Genomic DNA, 20,727 nt, shown 5'->3' with positions numbered 1-20,727 from the left:
TGCTCCACTGCAATGCTCAAATTTACTCTGGTATAATGTGGACAACCCTACTAAGGATGTGTTGTGAATCCTAGAGGGGTAACTAGTTCTCCAATAATGTCCGTTCAAAAAAATTGCTTCAAACTGCCGCAAAGACTACAAAAACTCAATTAAACACAAAACAAGAACAAGTTGTTTTTATTTTACATGTAAAAAATCTTTCGTATTATTGGTAACTAACATGCATTCCTTGCATTCCGATAAACTCATATTTTGCCCTGTGTTAATGACAGCCCTTATAAATTACAGTACCGTTGAACTTCACTAATACACGGACATCGAAGAGACAGACTTAAGTGTCCGTGTTAGAGACAGAGGTCACAGGTATGACGTCTTTTCCAAGCGAGTGCAAAGTATGCAAATGCAAATAGTTTTATTCTTTTTACAACTGTGCCTGGGATTGAAGCCAAATATTTTGCTGAGAGTTTCGGCTTCATGTGAATGGTCACTCAAATCAAATGCTCATATTGAATCGTTCACTAATCGTTTCCCTGTTTTCCTTCAACTAAGATCAATGCTCTGTTTTCAGTCAAGCAGCAGATAGAATGTGCAATACGGACAGGGAGTACATGACGGTGACAATAAGCAGACTCTTTTCCCCTCATTTACTCTCTTTTTAAGTTTCTTATACTTTCTCTTCCTGTCCTGTGTGCCCTCTCCTCTTGAAATACAATGTAGCTGGCTTGTACAATATCCCCATATTAGAATGCTGGACTGTGAGATCCAAGTACAAAGTCAACATAATGCGGTTCTGCAACAAGAAAAAACAACTGAAATAACTCAGATATAATTAGTAAGCTTATAGCTTGAATACCAAAGTAAAAGTTACACTTGATATTACAAAAAGGTTATTATAATATATTACAAAGCCACCAGGCTAACCCTTATCTGGTGTGACAAGGCCATGGCGAATCATAAAGTCAAGTACAACAAGTGCACAGTTTGGTTTAAATTCATCTGTTGCTATTTTCTCCTTCACCTGTTACAAATAAAAATGAAAACACTTAGTATGTATTTTTTTAATAAACACCCCCACCCCCACGCACCAATCCAACCCTAAACTTATTGACACAAAATAATCAGCTACAGATACAAACTACTTACAAAAACAATTCAAATAAAAAAACTTACAATACATTATTTCCAAAAGAAATGCTTACATACAGTTACATTACCAACAGGAATTTTCCACTACTAACATGCAATTAGCTTGAACACGTATCGAAAAAAGACTATTCACAAAAATATCTTAGCTTCTTTGCAAAAAATAACAGAGTTACATTACATACAAGTTATTGTACATTATTTACATTACTAAGTACTGCATGTTGCTCTGTTCAAAAAAGGGTCTAACAAATTCCAATATTGAAGGAAGATTTTACCACAGGAGCAGATTCTAACCTTGTCCATGGACCAACAATAAAATTCACCAACTTCCCCATCACTGTTGCTTGGTTGAAAGTCATGTGGCAGTTTTAAGTCACAAACAAACTGCACTTCTGGAAACAAGCCTCTCTCATCCTCAAAGAAATAGCTAGTGAGAAAAAAATAGCTTAAAAATATAGATTTAAGTCAGTGGTGCTCATAATATTCTAGTCTTTCAATTTCCTGTTATATCTAATGGCACCAGTAAAATTGGGGCCGTGAGCGATATTTTGTCCACTATTGCACAACTCTTCCTTGATAGGATTTTGTAGTTAGAATGTTAAATGAAAGTAAAAAATTAATGATGACTCGAGCCTCAAAGTTGAGAATTGTAACAAGGCATTTATCATCACAAAGTAATTATGGCCAATCACCAATCTCTGTTGACTAACATTTATTTTTGACCCCCATGAGGCTTACAGCCAATAACATCACAGCAAAATTGACCAATCAGTTTCAACTGACCAGGAATAACACAACTTTTCAATTGACTCTAGAGATGACTTCTGCTCAGGTTGTCCCACCAATAACGGTTCTCTTTAGAACTACTCTTATCCAGGCCATCACTCTATGAACTATACCACCTCAGCACATTACTCTTATCCAGGCCATCACTCTATGAACTATCTGGTATACCACCTCAGCACATTACTCTTATCCAGGCCATCACTCTATGACCTATCTGGTATACCACCTCAGCACATTACTCTTATCCAGGCCATCACTCTATGAACTATCTGGTATACCACCTCAGCACCAGCCTGTTATACTCAACTGGAGGGAGGTGTAGTGGCCTAATGGTTAGTGTACCAGACTCTGGAGTGGACGTTCTGGGTTCGAGTCCTGGCCAGGGTCACTGCATTGTGTTCTTGGGCAAGGCACTTTACTCTCATAGTGCCTCTCTCCAGCCAGGTGTATAAATGGGTAATGGCGAAATAATGCTGGGGGACCGAGGCTGCCCCCTCTTTTATTATACTCCACTTAGAATTAACAACAATACCCTTTGCAGTAAATGGGTCACTCTGTTTTCCCAAATTATAATTATTGTTGCTAGGTTGTTATTGCTAACTATCTGCCAGTAATCATATAATTAACTCCTATTTTTTCCATGTACTGTCTGTGTAAAACCAATAACAAACTTATACATATATAGTCATCATAAATTATTGGATAAAATATTTAACTACCGGTATCACAAACATGCAAATAATATCATCAGTAGAAATATAAGGACAAAATGGGGCTAGCAGTATAATATTCACTGAAGGCAGGAGTGCGACAGTACCTAACACATCCAGCTGAAGTAGCCAATTTAGCAAGCTCCTCTGGTATAGATGCCTCTTCTGCACATTCTCTTATCAGTGTCTCCTGAATTCCTTCACCACAGCTCATACCACCAGCCACCTGCAGTAAAACACAAGCATGTATGTAGCATATATAAAAGCCTACTGAAAAACTACATCTATTTCATTTCTGTCATTAAAAAATAACACCCAGTAAAATGTAACATTATATCTGTTATAAATACCTCATTTCTTGACACTTGCTTTTTGCTCTCTTCACATCCTTGTGTGCCCAGTTTATAACAGAACAAAGCATGGTTTTTCTTTTAATGGTTTTCACTTACTATAAAGCATGCAAGAAAGTGATGAGAGCAGAAAGAAGTGAAGAAAAAGACAAGAAATTGACCCCTACTTTTTTAGTACTTGTTCAAAAATTTAATACTCCCTATGCAGTGGTTCTACCATTGAAAAAGGCAAAGAAAACACAAGACCTTTTTCCCCAGCTTTATTATATAGCTGTTCTTAGCTGCTCTCATTTTGGTGAGAAATTAGCTTACATTTTGTGTGTGCTGCATGGCATCAACATTGTCTAACAATTTACACGATAATAAGCCAGATTTGAACCCAAGACATCTGCAAGATTTCCTTCAATTGTTCACCCCCTTGGCAATTCTGGTATCAAACACTCTACTACTGTTTGACTGAATTTAAGTGAAGCTGGTCATTATTTATGAGTTTCTTTCCCACTGTCAGGCCAGGCTCTCTTTGTAACTGCCCAAGTTCCTACATTAGACACAACTGAAAAAGGTAATGTGCAGTTCCAAAAATATCCATACCCACCCCATGGAAGGTCATTGGAAATTCAGAGGGGGTGGGGGATCTTGAAAGCTTAACTGGAATTTCCAGAGAAGAGGGGGAGGGGGTTCAAACCTTCTGTGGGAGTGGTATGAATATTTTCTGGAACAACACAGTGTCTGGCCATCTCAACAGTTCAACTGACTTGTGTAAATATTTACTTCAGATCTGCATTATTAATTATTATTAATTTACTTACAATTTGATCCAGTTTGCCTGGCCAGGTTTGTTTGGTAGGACTTCTTCTTGCCAACCACATAAACATTTCTCCCTTGCTGTCTGTATAATAACCATTTACATGGACACCATACTGTACTGTCCCTAACAAGCCTGACAACAAGAACAAGTAACTTTATTTAAACCAGTAAATTCATCGGAAATACAATTATAAATACTAACTGTAATAAATACAATACTAATAACTAAACAATACTAATCTATACTAACATAACTCTGCTTTACATGAATGCCGTGTAGTATAAAAAGTAAAAAGCTATGTTTGTGACTAAAAAAATGATGTCGGCAACTAATTCGAAAACCATTGAAAAACAAGACAAGCCAGCAAAGAAAAAGAAAAAATTGTATACTGACTCTGACTAAACAGTAAGGAGTTATGCAGTGTAGCTTAGTAATGGACTTCATAATAACTTAGTTAATGACATCCTTGCAACATAACTTTACAGCAGATGGCTTTAATTTGTGTTGCCACAAACCTCCTATAAGTCATGGGTTTGGCTGCCTTTTGTTGACTCTGTAGTCACATGCTCATGAAAAATTTATAATTAAACAGAAATAAAATTATTGAGAATTATGCATGTTGAGAAAAACCAAGCATTGAGCGACAGAAGTTGAATATTGATTTCTTTCAATTTTTGCTTGTGAATAGCTATTATATATATAAGAAACCCGTTTATTTTGAGAAAGCAAAAATTAGTTTAGTTAATTACCCCCCCCCCCCCCCCTCCCCCCCCCCCGACCCCCCCCCCTTTTTTTTTTTTTAATTTAATTTTTTACCCCTTTTTTTTTTTTTCCCTCCCTTTTATATCCCCCCCCGAAAACCCCCCCCCCTACCCCCCAAAACCCTTACAAGTTGTATAGCCCAGGGCTTATAACCGGAATTCTACAGTATTAGTCAGGGTGTCAAACTTCATGTTCTAAAGATGATAAATTAAATGAAGCTAGATCTCAAACTGAAGACAAAATATCTAGCATGATAATTTACTTACAAGTTGCTGATCTCTCCATCATAAAGCATGGTTTGCTGTCAAATGAAGGCATGACAGGATACATCTTAAAAATGAACATTGAAAGTTGTTGTACTTTTGTAAATAATACTTTTAATTTACAGGTACATAATTTTTACCAACAGTGTATAATGCAGCTTGTCAGCAACAAAAAGGACCGCAGCTAGTGGTACATATGGTGCTGATAAAAAGAGATTCAGAGAAAGTGTGAAACAAGTTAATAAACTAAACTAAACTAAAGGAACCTAATTTAATGCACTTTCTGCACAGGAGCGCGCAATTGGCGATTTTACATGTTAGCAGTGAACTAAATGTTTGGTGCTTCTTATGTTAATTGGGGTCACTGTTGTGTTGTACAAATGGGTACCGCTGAAGTAATGCTGGGGGGGGGGGGTTTAACCCTGCAGTGGACTACCATCCCATCTGGGGGGAGAAGAGATATTCCTAGCTGCTTAATGCTATCGAAACTACGGTGGCCTGTAGGGGACATGCGATGCAGAAACAAATAAATAACTAGCACTGTCAGTTATAAGTGGCAGTGCTAGATATAAGTAGCAGTGATGCTACTTATATCTAGCACTGCTAGTTATAACTGACAGTGCCACTTATAATTAGCACTGTCACTTATAACTAGCACTGCCACTTATAACTAGCACTGTCACTTATAACTAGCACTGCCATTTATAACTAGCACTGTCACTTATAACTAGCACTGTCACTTATAAATAGCACTGCCACTTATAACTACAATCTTGGACAAAACTGTTGAAACAATGGAGCGGAGCCAACGGAGTTCAGTTTTACAACCCCCTCCCCCCATTTCAATGTTGTTTATGCTTTAGTGTTTTTAAAACAAAACCTGTCGAACCGTTAACCTCAAGAAACAACATTGAGTAGGGGGGATGGGAATAAGATATTTTAACCCGCTTGAAAGTCGGGACATTTGTGAAGTTTGAGGAATTGCGATATTTCGGTGAGCGAAGGAGCCATAACTATTTAAAACTCTTCGACTTGTTTTTGAAAAAATAATTTACGCCTCAAAAATATTGTTTATTTAAATTTTACAGGCAAAAAGAGACTTCTCAGGTCAATGGCGTACGCATGCTTTTTTCTAGTCCGATCGAAGATGCTCCTATGAGCAGGGCAAGCGTTTTTGAAGACCAGTGGTCATGTTGTAGTCATTTAAAAAGTATTTGACCAAAGAATCTAGTTGTAAACTATATGGAGAGGGCTGATAAACAGTGGCAGTATCGACCCATCAACGTATAGTCGACGTTTATTATAATATAAAGTGCTGAAAACTGTTGTCAGCTACCTTTTTATAGCTTTAACAGTTACCTTAAGTCATATATACGGTAAAGTACTTTGTTCTAACACGGCAAAGTATTTTGTTCTAACACGGCAAAGTACTTTGTTCTAACACGGCAAAGTACTTTGTACTAACACGAGAAAATACTTTGTTCTTCCACGATAAAATACTTTGTTTTAACAAGGTAAAGTAGAATATCTCAGCATTCAGACCCTTTCCCTTCCGCCATAGTGCGAAAAGCGAGCGAAAAGCCTCGCGAAAAGCCGGCACGTGGATGATTTTGAGCCTGCAGTGGTTTTTAGCGGTGGCAGTGCTAGTTATAAGTGACAGTGCTAGTTATAAGTGGCAGTGCTAGTTATAAGTGAAAGTGCTAGTTATAAGTGACAGTGCTAATTATAAGTGGCACTGTCAGTTATAAGTGGCAGTGCTAGATATAAGTAGCATCACTGCTACTTATATCTAGCACTGCCACTTATAACTGACAGTGCTAGTTATTTATTTGTTTTTGCATCGCATGTCCTTTACAGGCCACCGTACGAAACCGGGATAAGCTCCAGCAGTATGCGCCACTTGGCTCTATTACTACCCCTACTGCCAATGCGAATACTGGGAGGAACTGTGTGATGTATGGCAATTACTTTCTCTTGTAATTTGGTAGCCTTTGTTATACATATTATATCTATTAAATTGTATACTGCATATATTATCTGGGTTTACCTGGAATATATATAATTTTAAGTGCCATTATATTTTGGAGTTTCTCTGATATTTTCAGTTACCATGTTCACTCTTTCACTAAATTTAGCATTTGTATTGCAAGATGAAAAAGCATAATTTTTGTGCATGACAACAACCCTTGTGCTCTTTGGTATTACAAACATGCTTACATAATGTGAAAACTAGTTTCTTTTCCACAAGTGAAGTCCTTATTAATAAGATATTAATTTGGCTATGAGAAAATATGATGTGTGATCACTAAAAAAAATGGTTTATTTATTTTATTTCCAAACTTTTTTCTCAAATGTTTGTACATCTGTCACGTGTATATAACTCAAATATTTTTTTTAACTTGCCTCATTTCTCCATCCTCTTAAAGTACTAAACACATCCTTTAGTCTAAGATCCTCCATGACCTCAGCTACTTTTTGGGTTCTTTCTGTGAAGGTCTTAAGTTCTGGAGTCAAAGTAACATGAATAATTTCACCATGACTGCCTTTAACCATCACAAATACATCACTGTAGGAGCTAATGTAACTAGAAACATGTGGTGAAATGTAACCAACTTGAATGCCGTCAACTAGGAATGGTTTGCAAGACGATTTGGAGGAACCTGTCAATCAAAACCAGACAGTTAGTAATACATCTTCAGGGGCCGATCCAGGATTTCAAAAGGGGGGTGGATGGCAGACCATTAGGGCCTAACCCTAACCCTAACCCTAAGTGGCGGCAGACAACGAAACGTGGCGTAACAACAACCAGACATGAGCGAGAGCTAATTTTTCTTTCTTTCTTTATTTTCTATTTCAAATAAAGTGACATTTCGAATTTTTTTTTACTGAAAAATGGGGGGATGGATATCCACCCTATCCACCCCCCCTGTATCCGCCCCTGATCTTCACTGCACATGCACACCCACTACTACATCATGGAGAGCTTAGTTATGAGAGGAGACTGTGCCTGTCAGGGAAATAGGTGTGTCAAGTGTGCCATCAACTGCCACTAGGGGGGTGGGAGGGGCAAAACTTTAAGTCACCTCCACTAAATTGTGTGGAACAAGTCAAGAAGTGATTAAGACCATGCTAATTGAAGGGAGGGCCACAGTGCATCATCTATTTGGTTTTGTCATAATATTTTCTGATACTTTCCTCCATGAAAAGTCTGCCATTATACAAGTAACACAAGTGCAGCAATGTATGGCAAAACAACCCAGTGTAAGAAGACAACAAGAAAGTGCCACGTACAATAACATAAGATGCAGCTTACCAATGGGCTAGCCTGCATAGCAAGCGTTCCTACCGGTATATTTTGGGTGTGCAAAAATTGAGGTGAAGGCAAAGAATAAGAGGAGGGGGGTAAGGGAGAAAAGGGAATGCTGGCCAGCAAACCCCACGATTTTGAAAAAGGCCCACTGATCACAGATTGACAGCTTGTCGATCAATGGCGATAAATTATATTTTTGGTGAGTCACACAACAGTACAATTCAATTTCAAATGTGGTTTTTAAAAAGCAAAGTACTCTAAATGTTCGAAAAAAAGAATATTTGACAGTTTGACCGTAAGCCTACTTTTAATTCTGAAACAGAACAATTTATTACATGCTTAACTTAGCTTCTACTTTTATTTTGTCCCTGCCTCCAACAAAGAGTAATTTCATTTACCAGTTTGCCCAAGGCTACCTGGTGAAAAAGGTTGTGAGCTAAAATGAAAAGGACACCATCAGCCCAGTTTTATAATAAATTCAAGTCCTGGGGAGGGGGGTTCTCAGTACTAAACAAAGTTTTAAAGGAGAAGCTCCACTCCAAGGTCAAAAGGTTTTCTTTTTAAATAGACCATTTTGACGGACAATTTAACCCTTTTAATATATAGATTTAGGCAAGCCTTAAAAGCGGAGCTCCCCATTTATTTAATTTTCACTGGAGCTTACAATGTTTTCATTCTAGTGAATAAGCGGCCAAAGTACTAATGTTTATGGCGGTTTATAGGTGCGACACAAATTTAAATAGCTCACGGTTATACTGAATGTCAGCAGTACGACAAAAATAACAATCTTAAAGCGGGGCAAAATCATTACTCATGGCACGAAAAATTACTTTAGAGTACAGTAAATTATCTGCTTTCTAGCAATAGAAAATAGTTTCGCGATCCTGTTATAGTTTTGCAGCAGTTTAGTAGACTCCACAATATCTATTACATTGATATAGGATATATTCAACGTGCATTACAGTGTCTGTCGGATTAGCTCAATCGGTAAGGTGCCAGTCTGCAGCTCCGGAGGTTGTGAGTTCAAATCCCAGAGGGTCAAGTTTTTTTTTTTTCTTTTTTCCTTTTTTTTTTTTACCCCGTAGCAATAAAATGGTTTGTTTATTCTATCAACCCGATTTAGCTTTCGAATGCTCCTTCATGTACGATGCTGGCTTTACAGAAAGACACGAAAGTCATCGATCGATTATGGCTCTCAATGTCCACTTTTTTGGCGGTCGATTACTTTCTACACGTAATTTTCAGCCACATTTTGTTTCATTGCTTCTTGTTTTTCTTTTCAAACCTCTTTAAATTTTTAAGGCCGCCTTTATACGGCCGCCTTTATACGGCCGCCTTTATACGGCCTTCTTGTTTCAACTATGGCCGCCATGTTGCGCGACTCCGTATGTACGCCGTACGTACGCGCCCGCGAACCATGCCGCTATCCATGTTGACCATGAAAACTCATTTTGATAGCGTTCCTTCTTTCATGCGTATGGGGCTCTGCTCTGCGGCCCTGCGGGCCACTGTAGAGCTCCGCTATAACCACCTTTCATAAAAAAATGATACCCCTTTCTCATACAATCATACAGTAGAAATACCGTGACACAGCATTCCTTTTCTATATTTTAAACTTGAATAACAGCCTGGAAATACTCTGAGTACTCTGAGTAAAATACTCAGATTAATCAACCATTAGGTGCGATTGAGAATTTTTGGAAGGCCTCTTTAAAGACCTAAATGACATTTTCCAAAGTAAAATTTCTGCAGAGAACCATACATTAATGATATACTATGCATACGATTTTGTATCTCTCATGCTGTTCATGACTGGCATTTGTGTGTGAAGGATTTTGTGGAATATTTGTATGCATAAACAATGTATGGTGATCTGCGAATATCTTTCTTTTCTCACTACGCTTGGAAAGGGACCCTCCCTGTATAGTCCACAGTAGGGAGTATTCCTGAATTGGAATAGTGGAAATTAGAGGTTTTTTACAGTGGCGGATCCAGGGGGAGGGTCCAGGGAGTCTGGATCCTCCCCCCCCCCCCAATCAGACCTGACACTTGCTTACCACTGAAATTCTTGCACTGACAGTGATAAGAATAAGTTGACAAGCCTTCACGACTCTTACGCATGTGTACTACAGAAGTCATTTTCATAGTTTTTATCTTAGGAGTATATCTTTGAGAGACCTACCCCTTTTTGTATGATATAAAGGTATTTTTTCAGCAATGGTTGTTGTTCTATTGAATGCCAGTTTTTCACGAGTTGACGTTTCAAGTTTGTACTGCCGGGTAGTATTGCCTTGCAAAAGGCAAGATTAACTTCCGCAAGAGTTCTTTGGACTAGACTTTCTGGGTAACCCCTCTCAATAACTTTGATTGGAAGTGCTTAATTTTTTCTTCAAATGCTGTTTTAAAGGAATTTGTTCTAAGCAGTCTTTAGGACTTCCATTTCATGAAACCTTTCTTTCTTCCTGGTGGGTGACACGAGGAAAAATGAGTGTACTGAAATGTTTTAGTGGGCTTGTTATGGGTGCGTATCTAAAGCACTGATTCGTATAATATGGCTCTTTCGCCTTTGTTCCTGGGGGGGGGGGGGTACTCCCACATATGGTCTTTATAAGTATGTGCCGCGGGATAGGGTATGGTTTTTGAGGTTCTCGGTCCTTAAATAGGGTATCATTTTTGCTCCTTTTGGCAATGTGTTCCCGGTGTGATCCTTACATAGGGTACCTAAATTCTATCAGCTAAAATAAACGCCCATGCAGCTAAACGAAAAATAAAAAGGGATCTTAAAATTGAAGTAACTGTTCAAGTATTAGTAAAGCTATTTTATAAAGATTTGTGTTTTGCCGAACCGGTGGCCGTTATTTGGATCGTCACGAGCGCTTCACCACCCCTTGAAAAGGGTGTCATTTTTTGGTTTTGGGCCTTAAAAAAAGGTATCAATTTTCGCTCTCTTTATCCCCCCTCCTTTCTAGGGTCAGGGCTTAAGAACCTTCGCGGCACACCCCTATCCGAAATTTATGGGAGTGCCCCCCCCTGGGGCCTTTGTTAACGCTGGTGTCCAGGAAAGTAGTTTCTGTATCAAAAATTTCATCCACAAACTTGTTAGTGGGATGATGGTTATTTGCTTGATCAATGGACCTCTCTGTTGGTGTTCCAGAACAAGAAAATGTCGTCATGAAATAATACCTCATCCAAGCGAGAGGTTTGAATGCGCTTTGGCTTACGCCAGGAGCCCATTACTATTAATGGGCTCCTGCTTACGCTAAGAATTTCTGAAACCACTTTGCCCATAAATATATTGGCAAGCAGACTTCATGAACACGGTAAGGGGCCAAGGAACTGTAACTTGCAACCGCGACTGGTTGGAGGGGGGAGATGTGGGGTAAAGTACTTTGCGTCATGTTTCTGAATCAAAGTTTGGACTCTCCCCACCCCCCCCCCCCCAAATGCAATCAAAAATTCCTGGATCGGCCCCTGTTTTAATTATTTCAATTCCATGGCAAGGACAATAATCGTTCTTGAATATGGTTTTAATATCAGTGCAGCTGCAGCAGGCAAGCAGCAGCTTATTCTTTTCCTCAAACTTGGAATAAACAAAAAAAAATGACAAAGAAACTTGACCAATATAACTTACGTCTACAAAACGGACCATCTAGGCATGCAAGTGCAATTTTTTATTTAACAAAAATAAATATTGAATCTTATAACATTTATTCGATACCGACTTACCTGGTCGAGTAAAATTGTTCAATTTATGAACAAGTCGAAGGATAGCTGAAGACCAACTTGTCATGTCGAAAATGGCGCTACTCTCTTCACTCGGTCCAGTCCTACGAGTAAACTGTGCCACGTTCAACCACGTGACGGTCGTTTTCGTGGTTACCACGTCCGTTTTATGTTACACAACAACATTTGTAACAGCATCCCTTTACCATGGCAGGAATCGAGAAAGCTTGCACAAACAACAGATACAAGGAATCAACACTACAATCTTTACTAGAACGTAGTATAAAAGCCAAGGAACATTCTCATTCGCCATACAGTAAGTTTCGTGTCGGTGCAGCCTTGCTGACTGACACTGGAGAAATCATTGATGGTTGTAACGTGGAAAATGCAAGTTATGGCTTGACGATTTGTGCTGAGAGAACTGCCCTAGTAAAGGCTGTGAGTATGGGTTTTAAGAAATTCCCTGCCATTGCTATCACAACTGATATGGAGCAGTTTATCGCTCCTTGTGGGGCCTGCAGACAAGTCATAGCGGAGTTTGGATTAGAGTGTGACGTGTACCTTGTTAAGTCAGACCTATCTTACACGAAAATGAGCGTTTCAGAGCTGTTACCATTGGCGTTCACAGCTGAAGATTTGGAGAAGGCAAGCGAGAAGAAATAGCATTTGATCATGAGTGTTTTTTTGGACCTTCGAACAGTATCAGGAACATTGCGGCGATTGCGCAATAACATACACGTGCACACATGGAATATGTATTGGTCAAGTACTTGCCGCCGCAAAAGGCAAATGTGATCGATGGTTTTAAAATATTTGTGTTTACATGGGGGAATGCATATGGAAAATTTTTATAAAATCTTAGAAACAAGTATAAGTAACGAGTAAATGGCCGCTTGATGTGGCCGTCACGTTTCTTAAATCGTCACGCAACGCTATTAATATCTTGGCGGTCTTAAGAGGGACTGTTTTAAGGGGACTAAGCAAGGGAAAGAGACTGGATTTAAATTAAGAGGAATAAAATAACTGTGGTATGTTATGAGAAGATTAAAACCTGCTTTGGTGTTTATTATCTACAGTGGAAAAGGAAGAGAAGGGGAATGACCGGAGCTGGTGTACTTAGTGCTCTGTATACACTACCTTCATCTGGAAGTGAGAGGATGTTTGAGTTTTAAATTTTACTCCATAATATTATAACATTCATTGTTTATTTTCAGCCATTTCAAAATGACTTGATTTAGATCAGCAGAAAGATATAAATTTGAGATAATAATTTCCCATTCAGTGACCCCATCTCAGACTAATAGGTCAAAAATTGGACCCCATCGAGTGGAACATACCTGTAGCACCTATACTTTTTTAAGCTAGTAACCCCCTCCCAAGCCCACCCCCTACCCCCACCCCCCACTCCCCCACAAAGGATGTGTGCAATGAGGGCCAAAACTCAGGTCGTATTGATTTAGATAAGATAAGATAAGATAACTTTATTTATACACGGTTTTTCCATCAGTCAATTAAGTTACTGGACTATCTACCTATCTAACTACCTTATTATAGGAAATTAACGCTTGTGTTAATTAACGTATTGGAAATTAACGTGACTTAAATTAACGCGAATTGAAGGAAAAATTACTTCCCAATAAAGGCAATTAACGCGAAAGAGAGGGTAATACTTCAAAATGAAGGAAATTAACGCGACGTACACAACTGGAACAAGTTTATTTCAACACTTGTAGGCGTATAATCTTTAACGCAAACAATGTTCATGGTATTTTTCCCACTTCCAGCGTTCTTCGCAGTATCAGTGAAAGTGGTAGAAGACCACCCTGATAAAATAATGATTTTTCCTTTGAGTCAAGAACGTCTGGACTGTAACGAGAAATATTTGGGGCCAAAATAATGGAAATTAAGGTCATGGAAATTAACGCTCCACTTAATTAACGGTGCGGAAATTAACTTTAACAAAAATTAACGAGAATTAAATTAACGCGAATTTTTGAAATTCGCGTTAATTTCATGACGCATTAATTTCCTATAATAAGGTAACTACAAAAATTTAATAACAACAAATTCAAAATAACAAAAGAAAAGTCTGCTTTTCATGGAGGCCGTGTCTAAAATTTACTTAAAATTTAGATATTACTTTAAACTGTGCCGACTTAATTTAGATTTAAAATCGGCCAGTAAAGATGCTTGTCTTTAAGGTCTACAGGTAAGTTGTTCCACAACTGAGCTCCGCTGTACGAAAAACTTTTCTTGAGATAATCAGTTCGAGGTTGTGGAAGAACTAATTTGAACTAAGTTCACTGTTCTTTCCTTTCCAAAGGTATTGGAAAAGGGGCTTTTCTTACAAAAATACCTTCTACTGGGGATGGGAGTGGGGGGTGCTGTTGGGTGATGAGGTTGGTGATGGTTGGTGATGTGGTGATGGGGGATGCGGTTATAATTAGGGGGTGCTCATTGGTAGGGAGGTGATATACTGGTGATCTACCAGTATTAGTAGGGGGTGTCAGCGGCAAGTGAGAAATTAATCGTCCCAAAACCTCACTAAGTCTCACAATAACACACAAATTATCAATATTAGGTTAGTGATCTTTATTTATCTGGCTTACAGTTTATTGTAATTTAGGAACAAAAGATCTCAAATTCAGCGATTTATGGAGCACATTTCTCGATCTTTTGAGTCAAACCGAGAACGACCATTGCAAACTATTACGAGGCCATCGCTTGGTCTACCTGTGGGTAAACTTGAAAAAAGTCGGGCAGACTTTTATCAAGTTTATCTCAATTATATGTATGAAAGTGTCATTTACAAATATGCTCGAAAAATTATCCTTGTTTGTTATGTGGCCGTAATTTTGCCAATGAAACACTTTTTCGCTGCCAATTTAAAGTTTAGAGCTCTGTAATTAAAGAAAATTACAGCAAGGCGCCCAAAAGTGTGACCACTTTTAATTTATTCACATTCTTTCGTGCAGATTTAATCCAATCAGAAGTCAACTGCATGCTATCCACGGCTTTTGATTGGATTAAATCTGCACGAAAGAATGTGAATAAATTAAAAGTGGTCACACTTTTGGGCGCCTTGCTGTAATAGATTACCTAAAATACCATGACATAGCCCCTCAAAAATATAAAAAACCTAATAATAACTGCTATTTTAAACTGCTATTTACTTTTAATTTTTTCTTCGTATTTTATGTCATAAAATAAACTTTTAAATGGAAAGTAACACAAATTCTTGCAAGCTAAAAATCCTCCTCCCTCCCCATCACTTTTCTAATGGTCCGGGGGCCCCTAGCCCTTATTTTAGACCCTTCCCCTCCCCCCCTCCCCCCCCCCCCATACCAATCCATCTTTGCCCACACAATTCTGGGGAGGGCCTGGGTACATCGATCAATCGATTGGGTTACACAGGCTTGCACAACTGATGTTTAAAACAGCAACTCTTTACTATGGAAGGGATCGAGAAAGATTGCACAAACAACAGATACCAGGAATCAACACTACAATCTTTACTAGAACGTAGTATAAAAGCCAAGGAACATTCTCATTCGCCATACAGTAAGTTTCGTGTCGGCGCAGCCTTGCTGACTGACACTGGAGAAATCATTGATGGTTGTAACGTGGAAAATGCAAGTTTTGGATTGACGATTTGTGCTGAGAGAACTGCCCTAGTAAAGGCTGTGAGTATGGGTTTTAAGAAATTCCCTGCCATTGCCGTATCAAGTGATACGGACAAATTTATCGCTCCATGCGGCGACTGCAGACAAGTCATAGCGGAGTTTGGATTAGAGTGTGACGTGTACCTTGTTAAGTCAGACCTATCTTACAAGAAAATGAGCGTTTCAGAGCTGTTACCATTGACGTTCACATCTGAAGATTTGGAGAGGGCAAGTTTGAACAAATAACATCTGATTGATCACGAGGCTTTCCTTTGGTACCGCTGTAAAGATTTGGAAACGGACCTGGACTGAGGGGCCCTTCCAGAGGGTCCCGTGTCGCTTGTCTGAATTTTAGTGAATGCCCACTGAAGAAATTGAAAGAAAATTAATGACATAATGTAATTTGTCATGATTTCATTTTAAGTGCCGTCACTACTTTTTGGGCACTGCCCTTTAATGGAATTTACCCTGGCAGGGCCCCGACTGACCTTTGCATAATTGTAACAGATCAGAGCACTTCATTTTGTTCATCGTGCTTGTTATTAACTAAGGGTTCATGGGCTGGCAGGAAGTACTGTGGTTTTTCAGGATCCTGATTTCAAATAATTTCTGTATCAAGACCAGGAGCCCATTACCAGGAGCGTGCAACTTTGTATATTGTGCAACAGCAGCATTTTCACAGGTAGAGTTATTTTTAGCTCAGCCTTCCCAGAAAATTACTCCTTCTGATGAAGTTAGCTACTACTTTGCTAGGAAATACTAAAATCATCGCTTGAAATGCTTTCAGAACACCCCAAAAACGTTTCTTCATATGTATCTGCTATGTTAACTTCCCATATGGACAAGGTACTGTTGTTCTATTACAAAATTGCTTGTGATTGGCTATCTGAAACCAATCAATTCGTGGGAAAATCTTTTCTAAACATAACTTTACTTGTGAAAACACTGTTTCAAAGACGCAGTCAGGAAGTTGCATGTTGCGGATCATAGGGGTCGTGTCGTAAAATATTTGTCTTGATTAGGGGTAGATCAAGGGCACAAGTCCCCCAAGACTGTGAAATAGCAAGCAATTCGCTTTTTTCACGATCCCATAATACATCTTGTTTTATTTAAATAACCCCCAAAATTTTTGCATAAGCATTGTTTTCAATTTCTCTGGGGACGATTGCACGTCACTGCCCAAGAGAAATTGAAAACAATGCTTATGCAAAAATTTTGGGGGTAAACAAGATGTATTATGGGAACGGTGAAAACAGCGAATTTATGTTTTTAAGTCAGCTGTGTTTTCGTAAGGCTTTTTGTTTGGGCACAAAATAGGATAATGATACTGTTGGGCCCGAAGGGGTAAAATGGGAACTGGGATTTGGGCAAATTTTCATTGGGAAAATGAGATTTGGGTCACTGGGACTGGGATTTGGTCACTGAGATGTGTTTCGCAGACAGAGAAACAATAGAACTGAGACTGTGATTTTCAAAGTTGGGAAAACAATGGGCTGGGAAATGGGATTTATACCCCCACTTCAGGACCCTCGTAAAAATATGTGTTTAAACTTGAGAGCAAAATTACTAAAGGGGTGAGAGAACTAAAGAGCACTGTACACACCTTTCAAGTGAAAAAAAAAAACATCTTAGGATGGATCAAGGAAAAGCTGTTACTATGGAGACCAGTTAAAAGGCTGGCAAAGAATATAACAAGAAGATGGCTCATAAAAATGTTAAGTTAGCTGCTATGTGAGCAAAATGTTTGTTGTTAAAAAATGATACTGGAATATTTTAAAATGCACTTAATCATTTGAGGGTATTTAAATAAAGAGCATTGTAAGAGTGTGATTACTTTGAGATATTTGTTTTTGTTATCACTGACCATCACTGCATGATCTCGTTCCCAGACCTCATCTGGACGGAGCAGAAAGTGAGAGATCTGGGGACGAGATTAATCGACAGCAAAATTAATCTTGTTGCCATATCTCATGTGGGCGAGCGGAAGCAAGATCTGGGATGGGAACGAGATTTCAGCAAATTTTGTGAGGCTGATGAAGAAACTGTCCCAGGTGTCATGACTGGTAGCATAAAAAACATTTCAAGGTAGCATGTGCAAGTAGCTCATGGGAAATTTGATGCAAAGTGGTCTCTCTCATTAAATATAGGCACGCTAAGCGTGCAGGAGTTATTATTTCCATTTATAGGGTGGCGGATGGTTTGCGTCATCGGTTGGGCTATTTGTGCATGGCGGCCCACTGAGTCACTTTTTTGAGGGTCCTGAAGGGGTAAAATGGGAACTGGGATTTGCTCATTTTGACTGGGATTTGCTTATTGTTTCACTGGGAAAAGGGGATTTGGGTCACTGGGACTGGGATTCAGAAACTAAAAATGGGAATGGGAAGCATGTCAATACATGACTAAACCTGCATATTTTACGCTCTGCAATATTGTTTAAGTCCGGCATAGAATAGTTAAAACGCTGAAAACCCTGAAACAAAACCTCTGCACTGCACGAGTGTCCTCAAGTGGCGATCAATTTCCGTGTAATGGTGGATTTCCACTGACGCGTAAATTTTTACGTGCGTGAAAAAAATTAGAGACAATGTATGAACGGCCTGCGTAAACGTGTACGCAAGCCGTTTATACATTGTCTCTAATTTTTTTACGCACGTAAAAAATTACGCGTCAGTGGAAATCCACCTTAAGTGATAAAGTTACTCAGCGGAACAGCTATGGAGCATGGGCGCAAATGGAATATTCAAAAGAAGTGTTAGTAAGTTGTTGTCAGTTAGGATAGTGGTAGGTAAGCGATAAAAACTTGATAGCTTTAGTTAAAGCTACTAAAAATTTCTTATTCTCTACATGACAACTGAACAAATGAAACTTTAGTGATGATCTCAATAGTATTTGTGATAATAACTTGCAGAAATAAAAACATGCTTTTGGATAGTCCAGTCCCTACACTATCCCTTATGCACCCTATAAAGGGGTAAAACCCAGGAGCAAGAGGAGAGAGTTCAGGATAACCTGTATGTGCACGCTCAAAATAAACCATTAAAAAACGACAGAGAAGTGTAGCATTTCTTACATGCAATGTGCACTCTAGGGTAATAATAGCTTGCTAAAATGAAAAAATTCAGCTGTGCAACTAAAGTGCGCAATCTGCAAGAAAAATTGTTGTAACCTTTGTCTAACTGAGTCATAATTAAAAGAATAGGTACTAAATCTACAAATACTAAATTTTTGAATTTATCATCTCTACGCGTGCATGTCCAAAGGTTCTGTGGAATATGGTTTGGTTCCCCCCCCCCCCCCCCCAAAAAAAAAGGGGGGTGGGGGGAGGGCGGGACGACGGATTTCTGAGCATGCACATGCAAGTTATTTCTGGGCTGGCACTCCTGCGCCTGGGTTAATCCCCTATATAGGGCACCGAAGGGAAAGTTCACGGAGTGGACTACATTTAACACTGACATAATGCGCTTGAGACCAGATTTTCCTCGCACTGGGAATGTCACTGCTGGGACTGGGATTTAGACAAAAAATAGGCTGGGAAATGGGATTTGGGCAAAATTTGGGCTGGGAAATGGGATTTGGTACCCCCCCTTTAGGACCCTCTTTTTCTGCATGAAATTTGCTCGCAAGCAAAATAACTGACGTGCACTTTGATACGTTAGCACTGAAAAACAAGAACTAATTTTATTTTCAAAATGTCACGAAATGGCATGTTCTTATTCTGTAAATGTTTAAAACGCTTTTGTTGCTAGCTTTTAAACAATCGTAACGTGATACTTTTGTTTGTTACAGTATACTTTGGGCTTTTTGCCAAACACTGTAACATGATACTATTGTTTTTCTCACTTTTGTAACATGATACAAACGTAACACGATACTTTTGTTTTTCTCGAAAAAGCCTGAACGAGAAGTAATAAACGAAGTAATAAACGAATCAAATCAAAAACCATCTCTACGGGAAAGTTCTTTAAAGCGCAGTACACCTGGAGTATTTGTTTTCTGTCAGAACTGTTTCAACAAAAGATTTTGTTTCTTTCAAAAGATCTCAAAACGTAAATTTTCATTCAACAAACAAGAACTAATTTAGTTATCAAATTATCACGAAACAACACGCTCTTATTCTGTTGCCGCTATCGATCGTAGTTGCTTTTAACAGCAAAATTCATACCTAAACGGTTCATTAAATGTTTGAACGAGATGTTTTAAACGTATATAACCACTTCTAAATTGGTGAATTGAGCAAAAAGCTCAAGAGACTAATTAAATTAATTGCGGTTTGCAGTTGGCGCGACGGAGTCTCCAGTAATATTTAGGGATCTAAAGAAGATTCCTTTCCATTTCTTCGACTCTTTGTAAATATACCCACTGTATTAACATCATAATGACAGCATTATTCTTTAAATCTGCTTTGTGCAAATGCTTAATGTAATTTTTACTTCGGTCAGGAAAGCTAGCCTCTCCAAAACGAACGCTCGAATAAGACGAATAACAATTTTGTGTTGGGTCTTACCCGCTGACGGCGTGCGCGTTGTAAGCAGGCGAGCGTTACGAAAAACACGTTTTTAATCCAGGGCTAATTCACAACTCACCGATTCCGCCTCCTACAAATCTAAACTCTTCGAACGAAATCGCTCACTACAACTGTGTCAGGTTGCTTCCCCTTTATAAACTGCAATTTGATTGGTTCCAATTGTACCTGAAACCTAATTGGTGTGACAAACAAACATACTCCACTGACTGACTGACAACACGGTCCATCACGCCGGCTAAGAGGATATTTTTGAGTTGAAAAAATAACTCAAAAAGGAAAATCAAAGGGCAGAGCACAAATAAGGGAAGAAGATTCCCTACTCCTTCCCTTTCCACCTCCTCCCTTATTCGCCAACATTTCTCTTTAATCTATTAACCTACATTGTATTTCTACTGGGATTTCTACACAGTTTCCAACTGGATAAGTAGTTTAGTGCAAACGACTTTAATCACATCGTTCCCCATGTCAATATCTTGCTCAACCGGCCTCTGTGTTAAAAAAAGATTATCTCTGAACAAACATCGATGTTTTGCTTTAGATTTGATACACGTTAAGACCAGGACACACCGGTGCAAAATGGCACGCGATGACAAATCTCCAACCCTGATATTGCCGCGTGTAATACCGTAGCAGTAACGCTCGATTTAGGCGGTTGTCGATTTTTGTGACGGGCGCTACTTGC

At 38.9% G+C, this 20,727-nt stretch overlaps 2 protein-coding genes and 1 pseudogene across 3 annotated transcripts; 2 read left to right on the top strand and 1 right to left on the bottom strand.

The window, feature by feature from the left end:
- Positions 1-161: 161 nt before the first annotated feature.
- LOC144653086 (uncharacterized) lies at positions 162-12,011 on the bottom strand. 2 transcript variants are annotated; one of them, XM_078513011.1, is made up of 8 exons: positions 11,862-12,011; positions 7,229-7,485; positions 4,829-4,892; positions 3,802-3,932; positions 2,750-2,868; positions 1,441-1,573; positions 922-1,018; positions 162-790 (listed from the first exon to the last, which is right to left on the bottom strand). In XM_078513011.1, the coding sequence occupies exons 1-8, from the start codon at positions 11,923-11,925 to the stop codon at positions 741-743; spliced, it is 915 nt and encodes a 304-aa protein (XP_078369137.1). In that variant the 5' UTR covers positions 11,926-12,011; the 3' UTR covers positions 162-740. The 2 variants fall into 2 exon arrangements, with proteins under 2 accessions (XP_078369137.1, XP_078369139.1); XM_078513013.1 differs by having other exon boundaries at positions 7,229-7,329; positions 11,862-12,006.
- On the top strand, positions 11,934-12,908 carry LOC144653091 (cytidine deaminase-like). The gene has a single exon (XM_078513017.1). The coding sequence runs from the start codon at positions 12,066-12,068 to the stop codon at positions 12,519-12,521; it is 456 nt and encodes a 151-aa protein (XP_078369143.1). The 5' UTR covers positions 11,934-12,065; the 3' UTR covers positions 12,522-12,908.
- A 2,292-nt stretch (positions 12,909-15,200) lies between these two features.
- Positions 15,201-18,816, top strand: LOC144653090 (cytidine deaminase pseudogene; annotated as a pseudogene).
- The last annotated feature ends 1,911 nt before the right edge of the window (positions 18,817-20,727 follow it).

Source organism: Oculina patagonica, chromosome 5 (genome assembly GCF_052425735.1).
Source record: "Oculina patagonica isolate OP01 chromosome 5, crgOcupat, whole genome shotgun sequence".
NCBI lineage: Eukaryota > Metazoa > Cnidaria > Anthozoa > Scleractinia > Oculinidae > Oculina > Oculina patagonica.
This window is presented reverse-complemented; position numbering and strand designations above follow the sequence as displayed.